The sequence below is a fragment of the Atta cephalotes genome, assembly GCF_000143395.1.
Source record: "Atta cephalotes unplaced genomic scaffold scaffold00011, whole genome shotgun sequence".
NCBI classification, from domain to species: Eukaryota; Metazoa; Arthropoda; class Insecta; order Hymenoptera; family Formicidae; genus Atta; species Atta cephalotes.
Window position 1 is genome coordinate 2,578,360 of NW_012130075.1, and position 21,915 is coordinate 2,600,274.

A 21,915-nucleotide genomic window follows, 5' to 3' on the forward strand; every position below is an offset into this window, starting at 1 on the left:
CGCTTTCGTGTGATGCACGCATTCACAAATGTTTGACACTGTTGTTTAAGGATCTTCTACATGTGTAATTGACAACTGTGAAAATTATATAAAATTATTCCGTGAATTGAATTTTATAACTTAAGAAGTTTTAAAAAATTCACATCTTGTAATATATGAAAGAAATAAATCTTAATCATTACTATATTTCCTTTGCGAAGCTTATAACGTTGAAATCTTTGTTAGAGGTTTAAAATACGAATCACAAACGATAAAAAATATTCATCCACATAAAACTTTACGATACTGATAATGTGTTTGTCGTAATAGACAACTTTCGAATTAAGCTTACTATCGATAACATTACATCACGACATTACATTACGGCGACACACTACAAGAACACATAATACACTTAAAGAATGTAAGCCTAAATACGATCAGACGATGGAAGCCCAACAAGATCACAAGATAACTAACGCTCGATACATTTCCATTAGAAGGTAGAACGAATTGTACTTATCGAAACGATAACGATTATCGACAATGGAACTTCACATCGATGAGATACGAACGTAAGAAAAAATCACACAATGCAGTTTGAAATGTTTGCGAATCACTTAGTCAATAATTTGATAAGTTTGTCACAAAAAAGTACGATGTAGTACAATACACATGCTGCAATTGTTATTAACTCGATCTTCATTGTGGTCAAGAACAGCCAATTCCCACGATGTTTGTAATGTTACCTCGATTTATTGTCGATATCTTGGTGATATTACGATAAAAGATGGTCATCCTTTGCAGTTCTCTACCGTCGCCACAAATCATTCCAAGAGCCAAATCAAAGTGGACTTTCAAACACATGCGCGCACAGAAAATTTAATATCGATGCGCGAATCGGCTTAGTTTTCGGAGTTGCAGTACAAAACGGAGTACGTCGACCCGTTCTCTATGCACGACAAATTCGGCATTCGCGAAAAGTCAGTACCGTAAGGACGGACGGAAGGTAAGTAAGATGGTGATAAGATGGAGTTAAAACGCGTAAGAAGAAATGAGGAGAGGAAAACGACATCGCGAAAAAGAGGAAAGAGCTGCGACTTGGAGAAAAAAAAGAGAAAGAGAGAGATACTTCCTACGTGCCAGCATTCCGCGATGAACTCACGAAGAAGGAAGGCGCTCACATGCGCTTGTCCTTGCTAGCACGTACCAGCAGCAACGCCCTCTTAAAGAAAGCGGAGAGCAACGGGGGGGAGCGATGGGGCCGGACACGGGCGAGAAGAGGGAGAGTTTGCGCGCGATTGTGTGTAGACCGCGGTGTTAACAAACGGTACACTAATGTTTCACATCTCGGTGTGTACCCCTCCTCCTTCCGCTGGCTAGTTCTCTTCTTCGTCCCACTTCCGAGCGACGGGCGATCTCGCTCCCTCGATGAGGCTCCTCCGTCGCTCCGACGGCAAGCAAGAGCGCGAAGCGGTAGCTTGGCGTGCCGTGCACGTCGGTCGCGGGGTGTCGGCGAGAGAGAGGCGACGGCGTCGCACGAGTTTCAGCGGTAGTCACTCTCGTCGCCGCGCTACAACACCATCCGTGAAAGGGTAGAGGGGGATCGAGAACGAAGGAGACGAAGGCGGGGCGAGGTTAGTCCGCGCCCACGGAGGGGAAAAAAGCCGAGCTCCGCACCCACCGGGGCACGTTAGAGGGGAGGCGAAAGAAGTGTGGAAGGGGCACGATTTATCCCGCTCCTCTCACTCTTTCTCTTTCTCTTTCTCTCTCTCTCTCTTTCCAGTACTTCTCTCCCCTGCGTCCACCACCGTGGCACAAATACACGTGGGACGCGCTCTCTGGGTGCGTCCTTGTGTGCATGCATATGTGTGCGTACGCGCTCTCTGTAAAAATATTGCCGCCGGCAGGTACGCGAGAGCGTGTGCGCGCGTCGTCGATCAGTGGGCGAAAAATATCGGCGAGTCCTTTTTTTCCCTCTCCGCACGCGAAATATCCCCACCAACGTAGACGATAGGATATTTTCGCAATCCACTACCTTCAACTGCTCCTATCCGCCTCTTTCGTTGGCGGTCGTGGCGGAAAGGCACGAACAAGTACGCACGAGGAGGCAAGTTCTCTTGAAAGAATTGCGCAAAGCATTCTCACGACACTCTCGCCAAAGTCTTTGGACAGCATCATCGGGATTATTTCATTGGTGTCCACTCGGATATCGTAGGTGCACGTTTTCGCGTTGCTTTGATCGGATGATTCGAACTGAATTGATCAACTGGACCATTATTAAAAAAAAAGACGTTTCATTCGTTCGCTAGTTCGATTATTCCGAATTCTGCGGAGGAACAGTGTGAAACGAAATTACGAAAAAATCTCGGTGTAATAATCTGACGAGATGATTGACGGCTGGGTCGTACGGCGGGACGTTCACGCGACATCGTCGCGTTAAACTGTCGGAACGAACATAGTACTCTGCGTAAACGCCGTCCGTGTAATACGCTCAGGAGTGACGATCGTGCATTCCGCGATGTAAAGGCGCGAGAGAGATGGACGACGCTGCAGGTGGGAGCGGGATCAACGAGCGAGATTGTAGGTAGAAATGAGAGAGATCGAGGCACGAAGAGCAAGAAGAGACAGAGAGGAGGCGAGAGAAAGGGATAGAATGTAGGAGCGTAAAGACAGAAAGAGAGAAACGGAAGTTTGTGTAGTCAAGTGTCGCGTAGTGCGTAGAATAAGGAGGAGTGGCAGGTAGCGCGGCATCAGAGCTAACTTCGGGCTAACAGGAAGGGGTACGGAGTAGTCGGAGGCGATCTTGTCCTCGCACGGAGGAAGGAGAAGGAAAGAAAGAGAAAGAGAAAGAAGACGGGTTTGGATGGTGGGAGACATGAGTCGGAGTGTGCGGTCGTGTCCGAGGAGGAGGAGAGGAAGAAGCAGTCGACAGCAACGGGAGAGAGGGCAACGAACAAACTACCGAGAAGAAGTCAGCGGCAAGTAAAGCAGCGCCGCCGAGGCTAAACTTCGGGATCTATCGAACTAAAATTGTCGTGTAGTTTCTGCCTCTGTGCCCCCCCCCTCCCCAACCCAACCCCTGTCGTCCGCCAACCTTCCGTTCACCCCCTCCGAACGCTACCGACCGCTCACACTCTTCTCGCCCCACCATACGGGAGCGTGGCAGCATCTCGGCCGGTCGCGTCCCCCTCTGTCTCATTCAACCCATCCCCTCCACACGGGAACGAAAGCCGAGAACGAAGAGGGAAGAAAGCGCCTACGGTGGGGCATCAGGAGGTACGAGGGAGCGAGAGCGGACTATCGGACCATCGCGCGAAAGAGCGAGAGACAAAAAACGGAAAGAGGAAAGGAGGGAAAAGGACAGATGAACGAGGCGACCACCGGCACTGACTCGACAAGGGACGGCTGAAGGGAGGGAAACGCAGAGAGCTGCGTTAGCCGAGCCCCACGGGCGACTCACCATATTTTATTGTCGCGTTTGCCGATGCTAACCGCCGGCTCCGTGCCCGATCGACGAGGTAGGATGCCGACGACCCGTGCGAGAAGAGAAGAGAGCCACGCACGACACCCGGCGTGCTAATACGAGAGCTACCCGCGGAACGAATTCGCGCGCGGGTACGAGGTGGAGGCGAGAGCGTGGCATCGGCGGCAGAGGTGGTGCCCGTACCCCCACCACACCGCGCGCCGTACCGACCTGGACCCTCCCACCCGTCTCGCCGAGGGCAAACCATCTCGCAAAAATCGTCCCCCTTTCCGTGGAAGGAAAAGAACCACGGCGACGACTCTGCCACTGCCACCACCATCACTATCACCACCACTAGACTCACCGGCGAGTTTCGAGCGTTTCCTCGTCATCGGGCCACCACCACTAGCGTGATACTATCGTTACCGCCAGCGCCACCGGCACTGTACCCGTCGCCTCCTCCTACGACACCGCGATCAACCGTCATCTCGCGGAACGTGGGGTACAGCGGCAACTTACAGACCGCGGACCACGCTTGTTCTACCGCGAGCAAGGAGCAAACATACGCGAAATCGGGTAATCCTATAGGATCCACTGACGGATCGATCAGTGCTTATCGCGCTCGGTGAACGTGAAGCGAATTCATCTTTTGTTGACAATTTCGTGGAAGTGAATAGCGAGACAACGAGCAAACGCAGTTGAATTCTTACGTTGGTCATTACACGGAAAAAGGAGAAGCCTTATAGAAGCAAAGTGAGAGAAAGAGAGAGAGAGGAGAGAGAGAGAGAGAGAGAGAGAGAGAGAGAACTAGAGGGAGATAGTAAAACGGAACAAGAACAACAGTATAGTGTCTGGTCCTAGTCACTATTGTGTGTTGTCAGCAGCAAGCGGACGTGCACGCGGTGGAAACACGCGCCGCCGTCAGTTTGTACTTGGCGCTTTTGCGGTGCGCGCGATCTGGTAGCGCCACGATCGAAGGAGCCGTGATCGGCACTATAAGCGAGAAGAAGAAGAGGAATAAGAAGACGAACCACAAGCCACTCTTTCGCGAGTTCGAAGCGCGTGATTGCGCAGGCCGTGAAGCGACCGGCTGCGTAGAAGGACCACAGAGGATAAAAAGAGACGGCCGGTGTGCGCGATTCACATCATCCTCCGCTGTTCTCCCTCTCACTCATTTCCATCTCTCTCTTTCTCTTTCGCTTTCCCTCTGTCCTCCTCCGTCATTCCTCTCCTTTTTCAGCGGTGTCCCTCCGACACCCTCGCTCAACCTACCACTCTACCTCTCTCTTCTTTCTCTCTCTCTTTCCCTCTCCGCCCCCCCCCCTCTCCCCCTCGCTCAGCTTGCCATCCCGTCCCTCTGACGCTCGCTCGTTCTCGTTCCCTCCTCTCTCTATCCCATCTACCCTTCTCGCTCTCCCTCACCGTAGCCGTCTCGCTCGCGCCCGCGATCCATGTACCTCCGCCTTCCTATCCACCAAGCGGAGGACTGGATTCCGTCGAAAAGAAACGACGATTCGGAGGATAGTCGCGACCGATCATAGCTGGCGCGTCGATCGGATCAACGGAGTGAACTAGCCGTCCGCGACTAACCGCATCGCGCGTTACCACGACAAGTGCTATGCATCGCTGTCGCGCGCTGTGTGCCCTTTAATCCTTTTTTTTTTATACCGCAACTCGTTCGTCGTGTGCCAGACAGATCTCACGCTCCTTCTTCAAGAGGACTCTTGTTCGTTTCCTTCTTCGACTAACGCAAGAGTGATCGGAGTGCGTGCAGTCCGCGATACAGTCCATATATCGCCGGCTGTCGGTCGGTGACACTTTCTTTCGCAATCTGCTTCGCGAGTGCTCCCGCAACGACGATACGACACGTAGAAGTTCCAACAGAACCGCTACCGAGGACTATTTCTCGGTCGCCCTCGCGCCTTCAACTTGTTTTCGTGTGTGACAGTGCGAGTGCATATGCCGGCAGCGGACCGCCACCGATTTCAACCGGTTCGAGTGCAGCTGGACGGCCAGTCGCGACCGGGCATACGGGAGTGCCGTCGACGCGAGTAGCACCCCGCTACGGGGTGGCTGGACACGCGACACAGAGGGTTCTCACGCCTCCGCGTAAGCATTCACCTCGAGCGCGCTAGTGAGAAAAAGGAAAGAAAGGAAAAAAAGAGCGAAAGTGTGACCGATTCGCGAAGTGACTACGTCCGGGAGCGAGGCACACTTGGCGAATGCCGCGGACTTCTGGAACGATGATCGCGTAGCGGTGCCCGACCATCACGGCCCTGAGCGGCCGACACATCATGTCACAGTTCTCTTTCCGAGGATCGCCAAATCTACAGGTGAGCGCTCTCGATCCTGCGTACTCTCCGGGAGAGATCTCGCAACTATGCATGCATGTCCATTTCCTTGCGAGGAAAAATCCGCAGATTAATTTGAGCAAATATTAATATCTTCGATCATTTTACACCGTGGATCACATCCATGTGACATAGAAATTAGAGAGTGCAATTAAAAATAAGTCTTTAATGTTTAATGTAAATTCCATCATTGTAAATTAACTTTAAATCTCGGTTCAATTTACTCTTTTTTTAAATTTGTAGAACTAGAAAAAAAAAATGAAAAGTAAGTTGAAGTTAACTGCACTGACTAACATAAATGATAAAAATATAATAAATTTTTTTATCCAATTATATTTGATTCATTCACGCTGAACTCTTTTTTATATTGTAAACATTTAAGAATTATTGATATGTATTTGCCTAATTGTTATTCGTTTATAATGTGTTATTTATTTTCGCAGCAACTCCATGTTCAAAATTATGCATAACTTTTCTGTTAAAGCGAGCATATCCACTTTGACGTTAAATGTGTACGAGTATGTTGAAAATAAAATATCAGAAAATTCAGAAAGATATTCGCAAGTGAATGTGCATTAGGATCTAAAAATTGTCAGCAGTATGAATACGTGAAAAATTAGTCGATTGACGCGAGTGATTCGATAAGATTGATGCAGCGAAGTCAATGATCACAAACATAAGCAGACAGATAAGTTGCAGCTGTTATCCGAGATCACCTCACTAATATCAATGATTCCCGCTTGCACTTCGAGCTCATTTTGCTATATCAGGAACCGTTGTAAAAAAAAATCATTTAACAGTTGTACTGAGCAAAAAAATCTGTAATTATCCAAGAGATAAGCGAAAAGAAGTAACCTTGTTGATAAATAAGTGAGCCATGAAACAGACGAATCTCGAATGTCGTGTGCCATTCCTCTTACATTTAACATTTCAGTAAAATACGGGAAACTGATCTTCCAATCACAGTTAGAATTATTTATTGTACATTTGTATCGTTTACAAACGTATCGTACCGATTGTAAAACAAAACTAATCGAATCAGCAAAGAGCGCATAATTAAACGATCCAGTCGCTGCGCTTGTAACACACCGTATTTCATTCCTTCCTAACTTGTGTTAAACTAATACATAGCACATAATCAATAATAAGGAATGGCGCATGGAGCGAATTTTCGTGAATCGTTTTTACCGGAATTTCTATTCTGTTTGATATTTTTGCTCCATTTTACACTAAAGCGATTATAACGAACAGAAAACCAGAAATATCAGGCCGAAAAACACATGATACTTTTTTTGCACAAGTTACGGTTGATATGACCGAGATATTATTTATATTTAGCTTGTAATAGATTCCGTCTGTATTTTCTTCTAAATATAATTTCTGACGCCACGTATATATATTAAATTGATAATAAATGTAAAGGCTTTTTTTATAGATTTTATAGTTTAACATAATAGTAAACGAAAAAAACATATTTTTTTTCTTTAAATCTAACATGTATGTATATAAGCTCATAGTGTTCTCGATATAATTCAGTATTTTCTCATCTTTGTATGTTAACAATAGGCTGATTTGCGTTTTTTCTTGATGTTATTTTCGAAGTGTAATTCGTTAGTGTTTGTAAAGTAAAATGTAGTTAATGATCGAACACATTCAAGTAACACATATGTATTAGTTTTCACGTGTAATCTCTTGTACATATACACGTATACACGTACGTACATAATACATAGCTCGACAAATGTATTCCTTATTACTGTAATGTAACGATCGCGCGAGGCGAGACATTGTCGGCGCGATTACGAAGCAACTTCTCGCCGGCTAACCGCGACAGAGTGTCATCGTTTGCAGAAATTACGATCGGGGCTAATTTCGCACTGCAAAGTTGTATTAAAGGCAGTTCTCCCTTGGTAAATAATTTTCGCCATTAAAATCACGATGCGTGCGACGCGTCGTCGTTAGGCGTCGTTAACTCGTTTTGGCCTCACGAGGCGTATCGAATAATTTGTGTAGGGAGGAATCCCTCCCTCACGGCGGCGGAGGTGAGGGTTGCGAAAATGAATAGCCGTTGGCAAGCCGGAGAGGTTCCGTACCCACGTGTCCTGACACGCTGTATATAGGTATACCTTGCATATACGCCGTGCATAGCGCTGAACTGAGAACATGTGTTGCCACGCCTAAATGATCGAAGAGCCGAGCTCGGCGGAATAATTATCTTGTCTTACTAACAACGAAGGTTTTTGTCATAATAGCAGCATCGCATGCTGCTGCATTTCAACCGTATCTTGAAGGTGGTAATTGGTGCGTGCTCCACGCGCGCCTTTCCCATACCCGTTCTGTCGCTCTTCCCATTCATTTCATGTTTATATTCGTAATTATTAGATTATGAATACATTTCTTTTTTTTTACATCGATTTTATATTTCATACGAATTTACATGTGAATTGAGACATTAATATTCGAGAAAAATTCTAGCACGGCACAAATGTTACATTGACACAAGTAAGTGCAAGTAAAATGGATATATTGAAGATATGAAGGAATGTCGATGCAAACGCGAGAGTTATATTACAATCACTTTACATATAGTACGTTGTTAAAGTGCTGATAAAATTGATGGCCTCTTATCAGTGTTATATTCCACTTATAGTGCAGTTTGGAAAAAAGAAGAAATAATTATATTAGTCAGTGTGTTTATCGTTGACATATTATTGAGATATGACGTATATGTATAGACAACTCGTTACTGATAAAATGATTTTTTTTTCATCTTTTTTTTAATATCTTTCATATTCGGCGCGTATTATTTTGTAACATGAAACATATCAACAAAGGAACACGTGGATTATTTTTGCGAGCTTGTCTATTTATGAAAAATACATTTTTAATTGCATGTCGCTCGCATGTCGGGAAAAAGTTTCTCTGTTAAATAATGATGCGTATAAAATTACTATTTATCAAAATTATTACTATTATCTTCATCTGCATATCGTTCATATTACTTTAAAACCATTAGTAATTAAAAGCCATTAATTTATTGCGCTGCATGCAATGTCGGTAATCATCACATATCGCAACATGTCACTACGCTTGAGGAAATAACGAGCCATAAATGAATAGCACTAGGCGAACATAATAAATTCATCATCAACAACTCCTAAACGTTTGCACATGTGTAAGCGAGTTCAGCGTCGACGAACCGGATGACGATGAAAAAAAAATTTATCATTCTATTTTTATCATTTAAAGTCCCATCTTTTTGTCGCACTCTTCCATTTTCATATTACATAGATTTAGTATATCCACGATGTAAAATGATCGAAGCAATGTTGACACTGACCATTACCCAAATTAATCTGCTGTACGTTGATCCGACACGTCTCTGCGAACGCGAATGCAATGCTTGGCGACGTTGCACGATAGTCTCGCTTGCCGTTTAATTCCAGTTTGAAAAATTGTCGCGCCCATAAATACACAACTGTCCTTTTTTTTCCTTTTTTTAACAAAGTCGTATTCTCTGCATCGCAGCGCGGCTAGGCGGTGACATTAAATTTAGAACGCGGTAGAATTCATATCGCTAATCTGCGTCGGTCAATTTAATTGAGATAACGACCTCTTCGTCCTCGTGCTCTCTCTCGTATTCTCGTATATTTTCGTCCTTGCGGTATTTTTGCCTGTGTCACGTCGTAAGGCCAGAGCGCCGACATCGCTGATGTATCGAGGAACTAGACGAACGCCGCGGTTAAGCCTACAATTTGTTATGCCACCAGCGGCATTTCCTCCCGACAAAATGTCACAACATACTTGAAATTACCGTATAACTGCAGGGAGACGTCACGAGATGGGCGGATAGCGTATATTTGAATTATGTTTTGTATTAAAGTGTGTATATGTACATGTATATATATATATATATACTATTATTTGCTAAAAAGTTACATTTAAAATAAAAATAGCGATACGGGAAACCTGGATCGGTGTACACTCTGCAGTTTCTCGTGTCGTGTTGCCTTGACATACGATCGGTTTACATTAGTTATGACGACTACGAGATTAGACGCGGCACTAGTTGGTTGATAACGGTGCAACGAATTAACTTGATTATGAACGAAGATGAATCGAAGATTTGCGCTTCAAGCTCTAATTCGCTTCTATCTTTTGCTGAAGACATGTATCAGGATCCACTATAAAATTCAATCTAGATTTGTGCGTGATCATATTTTATTGAGTGCATCCTAGAAGTAGCAAGTATCGTATTCCCGTATCAATTTATTATATTTCATTTAGTTACAGCCACGTTTCATAAGATGCATCAATTTTTCTGAAATATCTAAAAACTTAGCTCTATACAGATTGAAAATAATTTTATTGGGCAATCAAAATAATTATATAAGAAACTTGAGCATAATGAGCTACACTGAAAAAATTTTTATATTTTAGAAATCAGTTTAATTGTCCTACACGATTATTTTGATAGTTTAATAAAATTATTTTCAAAATTATTTTCTGTATTTAACTAAATTTTTAAATACTTCAACAAAATAATCTTTCTATGTACGAGTTTCTTTATGACAATGCGTTATACATAAATCTTTATGTGGGACATATAGTGGACTTTGCTGGACCTTAAGTAATTACCTGTTTCTTGTTATCACCGTGTACGCACATCGCATTGCGATACGAATCGACGGGAAATTCGTGTGATACGGCTGACGTAACGGTTTAATCAGGATATCGATATAATAGATAGCCAGCACGACGAGGACGATACGTCAATGACTTACGTAATTAGATTAGTATATCCAAATACATTCTGAGTACATTATGATATGATCGGTGTATCACATGTATTTATCTGTTTGGAAGGTAGTCCTACTTGAGTCAAAACTTTTGGAGAAGTGCTCACGCAAACAGGAATGGAATATTTGCATCCATGATATTGCTTATTTTCGTATCTTTTACTTTTTCCGAACGATGATATCATAAATAAATATGTGATTGTGATATAATATATTGTAATAATGAATAAATATCGCGATAATTATAATATTGTACACTGACAGAAAAATTTTGTATTTATATAACCATAATTGCAAAATAATTATGATATAAAATAATTATGATGAGAAGTTTTATTTTTATAGTTATTATGCTAAGATGTTGGTATTGTTAATGATAATAATTGCATTAATTTATAATTCTATACACTGAAAAATATATAATTGACATTGAAAATAATTATGGGATACATAATAACTATAAAGTTCCTAATTATAATATTTTATCGTAAAGTTATAGTCATAAATATAAAAACACATTTTTAGTATATATTTAATTGTATTTAATTAAATAATTAATTAATAAACTACCGAAGGAAACTATCAGAGAGAAATACTGATTTAAAAGGGAAGAGATTTGTCAAAGATTGTGCATCACACATTGTGTGACTAAAACGTTCAATGATGGCGATTCGGAAAGAAAGAAAGGAAGGAAGAAGGGTTCTCCATTGACGGCGACTATATAAAAATTATGAATGACCATATTATTGCAAGTTGGCAGAGCGACGACGTGTCGCGACACGTTATATATAGATATATATATGTAGATACGATCGCCGGTAGTAAGTTCGCGCCCAGCGGTTAGCGCTGTTTCACTCGCTGACTTAGCGCTACTCGAGCCAGTCTCTAGAGCTGACTCAGATCCGCCCTCGGCTTCTTGCAAGTTCGCACCAATTGTCCTTTTCGCTCTTTCGGCCGTGACACGTTTGTTTCATTCGTGTTCACATTAGTAGGTAGCGACAGCCATCACAAGCGACATTCGGAAAATTCATATCGGATCACATGGAGTGATCTCTACTTAATAAGACGAATAATTGATTAAAAATTTCTAACTCGAATTTATAATTAAGTAGTTATTGCCACTGATAACACGATATTAATTCTCTAAATAATTCAACAATATTGACGAATTATTTATAACAGACTGAATGTTAATTTTTGACTACAGCAATAAGTCATTTTAACCCCAACAAAAGTTACAGTATACAACCCCCGAATGGTTACTATAAGATTCTAAATTGTAGATAAAAAGCTTTGAACTTTTTTCTATCAATCGTTTTAAAGATTATGGATTAATGATTACAATGGACTCGCTGTAATGTGATTGAGTGAAATATATTGTTAGATATCAAAAAAGCAGTGACATAATCGGTTGAGTTAATGAGTTTACATTTTTTATTTTTAACTTACATATGTCAAAATAAAAATTAATCCCTTTTGATTAATTTCAAAGTAAACAATATCTATAATAGCATATGCATTTATTATTAATAACTAAATTTGGATGTGTGTCAAAATAAATTAATATATTTCTTTTAGTTAAACTCTATTAAAATAGTTTAACTCTATTGTTTCAATTAAATTAACGACATATTGAAAAGTAGTGGCGACCTACAAAAATTAAAAATAATTCAAATTGGATATAATTCGAAATTATAAATTTAACAGTGTAAAACCGTCAATCATAAATTCATGTCTGGCGGAGATTCATTTTCCTCCATTCTGGCTTGTCTTCTATACTTTAATTATTTCAGATTTATGCAATCATGTTTTAAAAAAATTATTTTAAATTCAATTCAAGATACTTTAATAAGTAATTCGTACTAAAAAATTAATTTTTAGTTAAATTTTGATCATTTTTTAAATATTATTATGTACATCTAGTCTCAATCAAATAATGTCGATAGAATTAAATCATTTCAATGGATAATTTCAAATTTGATGTAAGTACATTGCCATGTATATAAAGTTTGAAGAGGTTAAACAGGACGCTTTAGAACTAAGTATAATTTTCATAACAGTATTTGAGGGTTTAATTAAAAAAAAAACACTCCGTTATGTTCTTTATCCTTTACCACCAGGATATGTTTCAGCTTCGATGGCAGCTACACGTAGTAATTCTCCCACACGATAAGTCACCGGTAACACAGTAACCACATAGCCGTAACATAGTAACGCTCTTCCGTAAGCATCGTCAACGAGAATGCGATTACGCCGACGCGGACGAAAGTAGTATCGCCCTGTCTCGGTGCGTAGTGGTGGTATCGTTCGTCACAATGTTAAACCGAGTAACGTACGTATGTACGCTATTGTATCACCACAGGTCCTCTTCTGATAACGCGCCGCCGCCGCCGACCGTCGTCGACGTGGTCGTTGGTAATCGCTTTACGGCGAAACTTCGGTGTTGGATGACGACTTCGCAGTTTCGCCGTTCTGCTTTTGTCGAAATACGCGAGCAAGAGCTCACCGCGAGCCCCCGGGAACCGTGAACGATACGCTTGTATGTACGTTCCGGGCGTTCCCCTCCACGACGATCAACGCCAACGATAATGCCGCATTTTACTCCCCTCGGAGGCACGGGAGTATGACCATAAGCGATTAGCAGGGAGGAGTTAATTAATTTAGCTGCATATCGCGCGCATATTATCGATGATACTTGGCAAATTATCGATGATACTTTACGAGAAACGCGATTTCACAAATCGCCCCAATTGTTTTCCGCAATCGCAGTTGTGGTCAGCACAGAAGCATAAATCTCACTCTTTGCTTTTTCACAAATTTTTTTTTCTGAAAAGAAAATATAGACGAACGAATGGACGAATTAAATATAGAAAAATAACCATTTACGCGGAATATTTAGAACACTATGACTGGAGAATATTGATTCCTTGTCATAGCAGAAATTGAATTTGCAAGAATAACTGATCCCCGGAAATAGAGGATCATTACATTTTTAAGTATTGCTACTTAAAATTTGACTCGCGCAGATATTTTTGAACATACAAATGGTTTACGCGACTCGTTTAAATCACGAATATAAAAACTATTTTTCCACAATCGTATTTCCAATTAATTTTATTTTACACGCCGAATTATTCGGATATTTTAATTTTTAATTCTTTTGTATTTTTAATGTGTTTGAACATTTTTATTATGTATTAGACATTTTTATTCGTTCATTAATTTCCGTACGACTAGTCTTCGAAGTCATACTAAATTTCAAATTTTCAACAGATTTAAAAGATTTATTTCATTGATCAGAGTTGATCTTGAGTTTGAAAAATAATTGTAATCGTATTGTCTGACTATAGGGAATTAGCAGAGATTTTCACGTTTTTCCGAATGTAACATTTAGCAAATAGAGACGGCAGGAAGATAGAAAAAGAGAGAGAAAGGAGAGCGTAGAGAAATATGGATAGACGAGTCGTGCGGGGTGGGAACATAAGTGAGTACTGCGAGTCCTAAACACACACGCGAGGAAGGTCCATCAATCTGGCTTGGAGTCAATATTGACTTGGTTGGGCCTCGTTGCAAAGAGGGCATCATCGGCACGCATAAAGAGGATCCGGATCGGCCGCCACGCCGGTCCCTTTTCGCTCACAGGACACGCGTGACAAATGCTCCGCGCGCAAACACCGGCGCATCTGTGTCCACAGGATAACCGATTCTCTTCCGAATGGCCTATAAATCCTGGAAGTGCAGTCGCGCTGCGGAGGTCCGCCGTTCGTTTCCTATTCGACGTACCTCCTATTCGCGTTCTTTACAAGCTTCTCTATCTGACACTCCGTATCGCCCGGAGCATCACCGTCGTCAACCTGAGTTTTTACATTTATCGAGCTCTTCGCTGAAGAAAGACACCCGTGGCTCCTCTCGGATTTTACTTGAATAAATTTCTCGTGGATTGTCCAACTTCCAAGATCCGACAATTGAAACTTACTCGCGCATCATGATATATTGCGTGTATTATGACTTAATCTGCCAATTAAAGCAAAATAAGCACATGTCTCCAGATATTACGACTCTTAATTTTTACATATATGTAAATTATTTATCATTTAACTCATGTTGAACCATGGACAAATATAAATTATTCTCATATTTTCATTACATTAACATTAGCTATGCATACTTATTCATATATGTATATGATTACTAGAAGAAAAAGAAGAAAAAAAAGAAGTGACCTAAAAATATGTCTTTCTTCGTTCAAAAATAGTCTAAAACCATAATAAATATTGGAAAATGTGACTTTTAGTTTATTAATTCTACTAATAATAATATATACGAAAATAATATATACGAATAATAATATATACGAAAAGAACGATTTTGATGATAAATCTAAAAATTTAGATAGACTTGAAAATAATTTTTTTGGATCATCAAAATAATTATGTAGGAGACTCAAGCATGATAAGTAATACTGTAAAAAAATTTTGACGTTCTAGCAATTAATTTAAGCATTTTACATAATTATTTTAATAGTCTAATAAAATTATATTCAGATCCATCTAATTAAATTTTTAAATACTTTAGCAAAACCATTCTTTTCGTATAAAGTTTCGAAATTTCACTGAGATTTCAGAAACCTTAGAGTGTCTGTATAGCTAGAATTAACATTTCGGTTATATGTTTTCAAATAGGCCTTTAAATATCTCAACACTTTTTTGAAAATATTAGCTTGTTATTCCAATCTTAGTATCCTCCAGCCAATGTTTTCGCGAAGCTTTTTACTGCCGAGAGAAACATTGCTGATCGCGCTATTATTTGTTTCTACATTTATTCGTTGCATCGCGCATACAAATCGGATCATAAGTAAGATGCGTGTGCCAGATGCTGTCGATGTGTACTGATTCTTAGTTGCTCGTCAGGTACTCGATGTTCACGGTCGTTTTAATCCGAGGACATGCGTTTTTTTTCCCAGACTCGGATGATGATCCATCGATCATCGACTCGCGGCGCGATGCGTGCGATATCGGTTTTTCGCGACGCGTGAGCGATGGGTCGTCGTGATTCAGGTATCTGGGTACCTGAATGACAACCAGCGTGCGAGTCGAGAGATTCCGATGTAACTTTCCACAAACTCCTCGAAGATGTCAGATCGACACTAAGCGGTGCGATGCTCCTTCTGCAGTGTTCAAATATTCATGTATATTCTCCGACGACGAATTCTCGTTCGACTCATTCACTCGCAATGCAGGTACATCCCGACGATCGCTTGTCCACTTTATCGCCAACCGGTTTTTATAATACGTATCAAGTAACGGATGTTCGCGCGAAACTTTACACGGAATCAAGTGTAAGTAACGTATAATTACACGAATGTCGCAAAAAGGGAAATATACGAAGAAGATGTCACCTTTCGCGTGTCGGAGATTAACATATTTGAGAAAAATCGAGTCAATTATTTTTCTAGTTGACGTCTGACATATATATTTATTAATCTTTCTCCTTTTAAAATATCCATAAATATAAATCCAAATGATGTAGAATGATTCTAGTTTTAATAAATAGCTGGCGTGCAACGGATGATAAAAATCGCTCTAATACGAGAAATTTTATATCAAACGTAAAAAAAGAATTTCATATACACCTAGCATGAACAAAGTTGAAATCAGGCGAAATCTCAAATTTCTACTTAATCTGCAATATTTTTCGAACTTGATGGTCGCGTTTCAATCTTAAGAACGATTAATCAATGTGAGACACACAATTATAACGAATGTAATTTACTTCAAAATTTCAGCAAACGTAAGGGAAAAATCGACATTGCTGCATTGTAACGTGATTGTTAAATCGCAATTCACTCTTCAACACGTGTCCCTTGAATGGAAAGCATCTACGAGAGAAATCACAGTGATGGCAATTAGCGCGCTCGTGGCACAAACAAGGGAACGAACAGCTAATGCGTCGATATATCGACATATATACGCCATACGAATAATTATTGCTTTCGTCGATCACTACTAGCACGATGTATGCCACGTAATACTGCTTCGAAGCCACCTTGCTACTTTAAAGGAGATAGCGATGATGAAGCCAGTGGTGCTTAAACCTAACATAATACTTTTTCAATTGTCAAGTTTTTCTGCAAGGCGTGTGCGCTCATAAATATTCTTTCTTGGATTATTAATGTATATTAATAAATTATTGAAAATTTATGATCTTTATAAGATCTTTGACAAATTAAAGAATTTTATAAATATGCTTTATCTATACAGGGTAATAAAAAAGTTTGAGCACAAAGTTTTGTGCTCATAAAATTCTAAAGTTTTAATCATATCTAAAACTAATAATTAACATTCAAAAAATAGCTACCTTTAGCTTTGGTACAAATTTTAAAATGTTTTTGGAATGCATCAACGATGGCCGCGCACCTTTTTGTAAATAAATTCTCCTGGGCAATCAATAGAGTATTTTCAGTTTTTCCAATGAACCAATAAAGATTTTTTGATGCAGAGTCTTTTTGATATTTGATAAGATGTAATTAACATACTCCAGAATTTTTCATAAATATACATTATTACTTAGGATAGCAAGCTAACCCTTTTTTGCAGTCATATTAATATCAAAATAACAATAAATAACGTGTTACCTGAATAATAATTTGATAAAAACAGAAAGCTGTATGACTTTCTTGTCATCCTGTATATACACAAATACACGTATACGTAACATATTATGGAAATTTTAATGTTACAGTTTCCGTTTAATAATTATTATAAATGATTAAAAAAAATAAATAAAATTAAATGAAGGAAAAATAATAGAAAATAAGAATAGAGAAATATTCGATTCTTGTTATGATAGAATTTTTTTAAATATTGCATCAATTTTTCGTTATATTGTAAAAAATATGATAGAATAAGATTTCATTTGTAAAAAAACTACGTTAGGCACCACTGTGCGACACCTCAAAGGTGATATAGTTGCCGCTGTGGTTTGCACGGTTGCGACTGGCAAGCAGCTTCGATGCGATCGCATCGAATAACTCAGCTGGCTTCCTCTCTCGAGGACTAGGACTGAGTTATGGCCCGTGCAAGCGGACACTCACCAACACGCTTCGTCGTTTAACCCTTTGCCCGATTCGGAGTCCTGAAGCGCATTCTTGCCATCGTCGGCTTTTCCCTCGAACTCCCTGGAATCTTACGATTTCTCGGAGAGAATGGTCGAATGTATGATTATGTATCCGGCGAAGGACAAGTTCCTTTACGCGCGATGTGAATATCGAACGTATTTTTAATTCGAGAAAATTTCCTTTCTTTTTCTTTTTGTAAAATTGGTCTATCAGATATTTTCATATTTAAATCGATTCGTCGATAGAGAAATTGTACTCTAAAACGCATTTTTTTAATCCGAAACCGAAGAATTACTTTATATGGATAATGCATAATTGTTTTATATTAGTTTTATCGTCGTCAATCGCAATGCGCATCGAAACATAATGGAAATACAGTATTTGTCGTACATACGCACACACGTTTGGCTAACGTGCGACAGTTGGCCCTCGAAACATCGGCGACACATCGAGGACACGCATTAACGCGACTCTCTCTCGACGCCATAATGCGTATCGCGCATGGGTTTTTCGCCCCAGCACAATGCGTACGGGGGTTTCGACAATATGTTTGGGGCTACCGAAACGAGGCAATGGATGGATGGATGGATGGATGGATGGATGGATGGATGGATGGATGGATGGATGGCTGGCTGGGACAATCGCGGGGAGCGTCTCTCTACGGGGTAGGGGTGTTGCACGGGGGTTTGTTTAGGTTCCCGGGCGCGAAAGGCACTCAACCCGCTAATCTATTTAGCCGTAGTGTTTGATATGGAATTAATGAGACTCGCCGGCATTATGCCCAGAGCTCGTAGATTTTCGGTTTAGTCGTGGAAATAAAAGGGGGAAGCCTGATGCGTTCACCTTTTCATAACGGAGATCGCCTCGTACTATTCGCCAGCTGCAACACGTCGTAACATGTTGTCGATACTTTGAGATTTCGTAGCGATATATCTAATCTTTAATGAGATATGTGCTCCTAACGCTTGTTTCTCAATGTACTTTAATTTTAATCTTAATTAACTCTTCATATTTTTCTAGTTCTAAGAATAAAAAAAATATGCAGAGTAAATTGAACTGAGATTAAAATTAATGTACATTGATAGAAAGGTATAGGTCTCACAAAGAATTTAACTTGAATTTAACTTGGAAAAAAATCTCACGTGTAATCAATTAATTAAATCAATTTTCAATTGGATACTGATTGGAGCTCTATGATCTTGTTGATTACAGTGTCCTGTGACAGTGAACTCGTCGTTGGCGCCGTCCTCGGCCTCGCCTGTCACCGGTGTAATCCTCAGCGCGGGCGGCTCGTCCCTGGTCAGCAGCGTAGCCGCCAGTACGACGACGAATCATCCTCTGGACGTAGCCGGTCTGTCGCAAGCGAGGATGGCCGTGACGAGCGCGATTGTGAGACCGCCTGGCAGTCCCACTACCTCGGTTAGCCCGTCCCAGGGTCATCCGCCACCATCGGCCGGGGGTCCTACTGCAGCCAGGTGTTGCGATACCGGTCGGCCAATCTTCACGGATCCACTGACAGGCCAGACCGTCTGCTCCTGCCAGTACGAACTGCTGGGTGGCTATCAGCGTCTAGGTGGCCTACCCACGGCCGCGCTCTCTATGTACAGCGCGCCATACGCGGCCGCCGCCGCGGCGGCGGCGTCTGAGGGTATGGCTGCGTACTTTCCTAGCTTGGGCGCCGAGCAAGCACCCTTCTACACGCCCACGGTGAGTCGATGCTATTGAGTGTACAATGAAATGAAAAGGACCGAGGTGAAAGTTCGCGAAATCAAAATTCGACAGTTCTATGCTCGCGTTTTTTTCTTTCCATGACTACGAACGAAGGGTTTTTTTTTCATTCTCTGCAAACTTCGCATGCATTATTTCCACTAAAATACATAATTGTTTACACAGTTAAACTACGCGCTCGACACTAGCCTTTGAATCGATTGTAATAGTATTTTGTCGCAACGGAATATGGTGTAAACTTTTTAGAATTTCCTCGCAGTGAGAAAAGTAGCGTATCGACAAGCCTGGGGGAGAGATAATATCGATGCATGACTGGAGCAATTCGTGAAACAAAGGATATCATGGATTTTACGATTCTATCGATGATAATATAATCCGGAAATATTGGATTTCGTATAGCTGTATTCCATATGGCTAACTATGTTTATTTCTTTTGTTAGAGAAACAAGCAAATATATTTCATGATATAGTGCATTTTATGTAACTCATCTTGTTTGTTCTGCATAATACTATAAAAAGACTCAAGCGGAAATTCTAGATGTGAAGATGCTAGGTGATACGAATAGCCTAAGATATTTATACAATCAGTAATTTCCATTATTTCCTGTAAGCAACTACATTTCCTTAAGTAACAAATTAATTTCACGTGTGTAACTGTAGAATTAATTATCATTGTCGGACAAAGTGTTGAGTTAACGCATTTAAAAATTTTAAAATGAAGCTAAATAAATATGTATATCATCAATATGCAGAATATAGCGTATAAAAGAAAAATAATTGTTTTAAGTATAATGTTATTATATAAGTACTTAAAAACAAAATATGATATCGTGTGAAATATAATTTAAAGATATTATAAACCATTAAATGACAATTCTTTATAATGCATTTATAATTCTGTGCAAATATTTTCGTAAATGTCGTGTATAAGAAGATTTCTTTATACTCCGAGTAGAAATTACAACAATTCTGTCAATATTTTCGGATTCTACTTGCCATTCTTTCAAATGCTTCTCAAACTTGGCGTGAAGTACTAAAAGGTTAATATCTGAACGTAGAGTTCATTGGAAACTCGGGATGCGAGGTTTCTCCTCGCAGTACTTCCGCGTTCCTGCGCACTACCGTTGATCTCAGATCGTCGAAACGTTCAACATAGCTCTCCAATATCGATAAATGCTTCGTGCGAGCCGGCAATAGTAGCAACGTTATATTCTGCCGTAAAATTTTTATCACGTGGATTAAATCCCAGTATGAACGAACTTCTATATTTCTGTATCACTGAGTGCAGATTAAATTCTGATACGAATTTTTATATTCATGGCTTCGTTGAATGTTTCGAAATGACGTGTTTATTTAGCGGATTAACAAAGTTTAGCGATCCAATTTTTCCGATGTGATGCAATTCGCGCCTTTCGTTTACGCGTGCAGAAAAAAAGCACTTCTTTTCGTTTCACACCGTTATTCCCTTCTCGTACAGCGATTCGCGATGTCATCATGATTAGGTGACTGGGAAAGAATTATTAATGTGTAATCTAAAAGAAGTGCTTTTGTATGTTCGTCCATGCGTTGGACAAACGTTATCGGACCACACGCGAAGCATGTAAGAAGAAATAGCGACGAAGCGGAAATTTATGAATCTATTCTACCGTAACAGTAGGACACTGTCGCATATTGTCGAGTCGTTGTCACTAAGACCGAGTTGTTATCGTCGCTCTTTATGATCGAGCTTAAGGGGTGCGAGTATATAGCCATAGCCTGTTCTTAACGAGGGAGCAGATTGTACAGGTCGTGCACAGACTATGCGACGTTCGCGATATTACTTGTATAAAGTCATTAAGTATTGCTTTTTAAAGAAAACGTTTATCTTCTAACCTCCGCTCTGCGGCATTCGCATTTACACTGTTCATGGTGATTATCTGGCTGCGGTTTCGTAGATTTATATAGCGTAATTCCTGTCACAAACATTGCTTTTTGCAAAGCCCCGAACGTTATCGTGTAAAAACATTTCGTCTGTCATTTTGTGTGTATTTCGGATATCTGATATTAATCCTCCGACTGCATTCATATTTTTTACTTCATCCGTCTGCAGTCTAGATTTTTTTCCGGTTAGCCTAAATTTTTTTTATTGTTCTAGGATTTTAAAAAAATTCAGGATTACATTTCAACATCTCTGTTACATTACTAAATAGTTCTTTAAGAGGAGAAATGAGACTTCGCCTTTCCTTATGTCAGAAATTTGAATTAGATTTCGCTTAAAAAACTCAGATTGGAAACAGAGGATTAATAACATATCAAGTTAAGATGTTATTATATATGTATGTGTGTCGTGAGAGAGAGAGAGAGAGAGAGAGAGAGAGAGAGAGAGAGAGAGAGAGAGTATTAGTATTATTAGTTAGTCGGTGTAGGTATATTATTACTTACCTTAAACCTATATTAGTATACTAGTAGTTGTATGTAGTGGTCGTCCGTTCGTTC

The 21,915-nt window shown here is 40.4% G+C and overlaps 1 protein-coding gene across 1 annotated transcript in view; it reads left to right on the forward strand.

Annotated features, from left to right (window-relative positions):
- The first annotated feature begins 5,739 nt into the window (after positions 1-5,739).
- LOC105617009 (iroquois-class homeodomain protein IRX-3) overlaps positions 5,740-21,915 on the forward strand; it is a 31,303-nt gene continuing 15,127 nt past the window's right edge. The window contains exons 1-2 of the mRNA XM_012198590.1: positions 5,740-5,778; positions 18,925-19,419. Coding sequence (XP_012053980.1) covers positions 5,740-5,778; positions 18,925-19,419 — 534 coding nt within the window. The remainder of the gene's footprint in view (positions 5,779-18,924; positions 19,420-21,915) is intronic.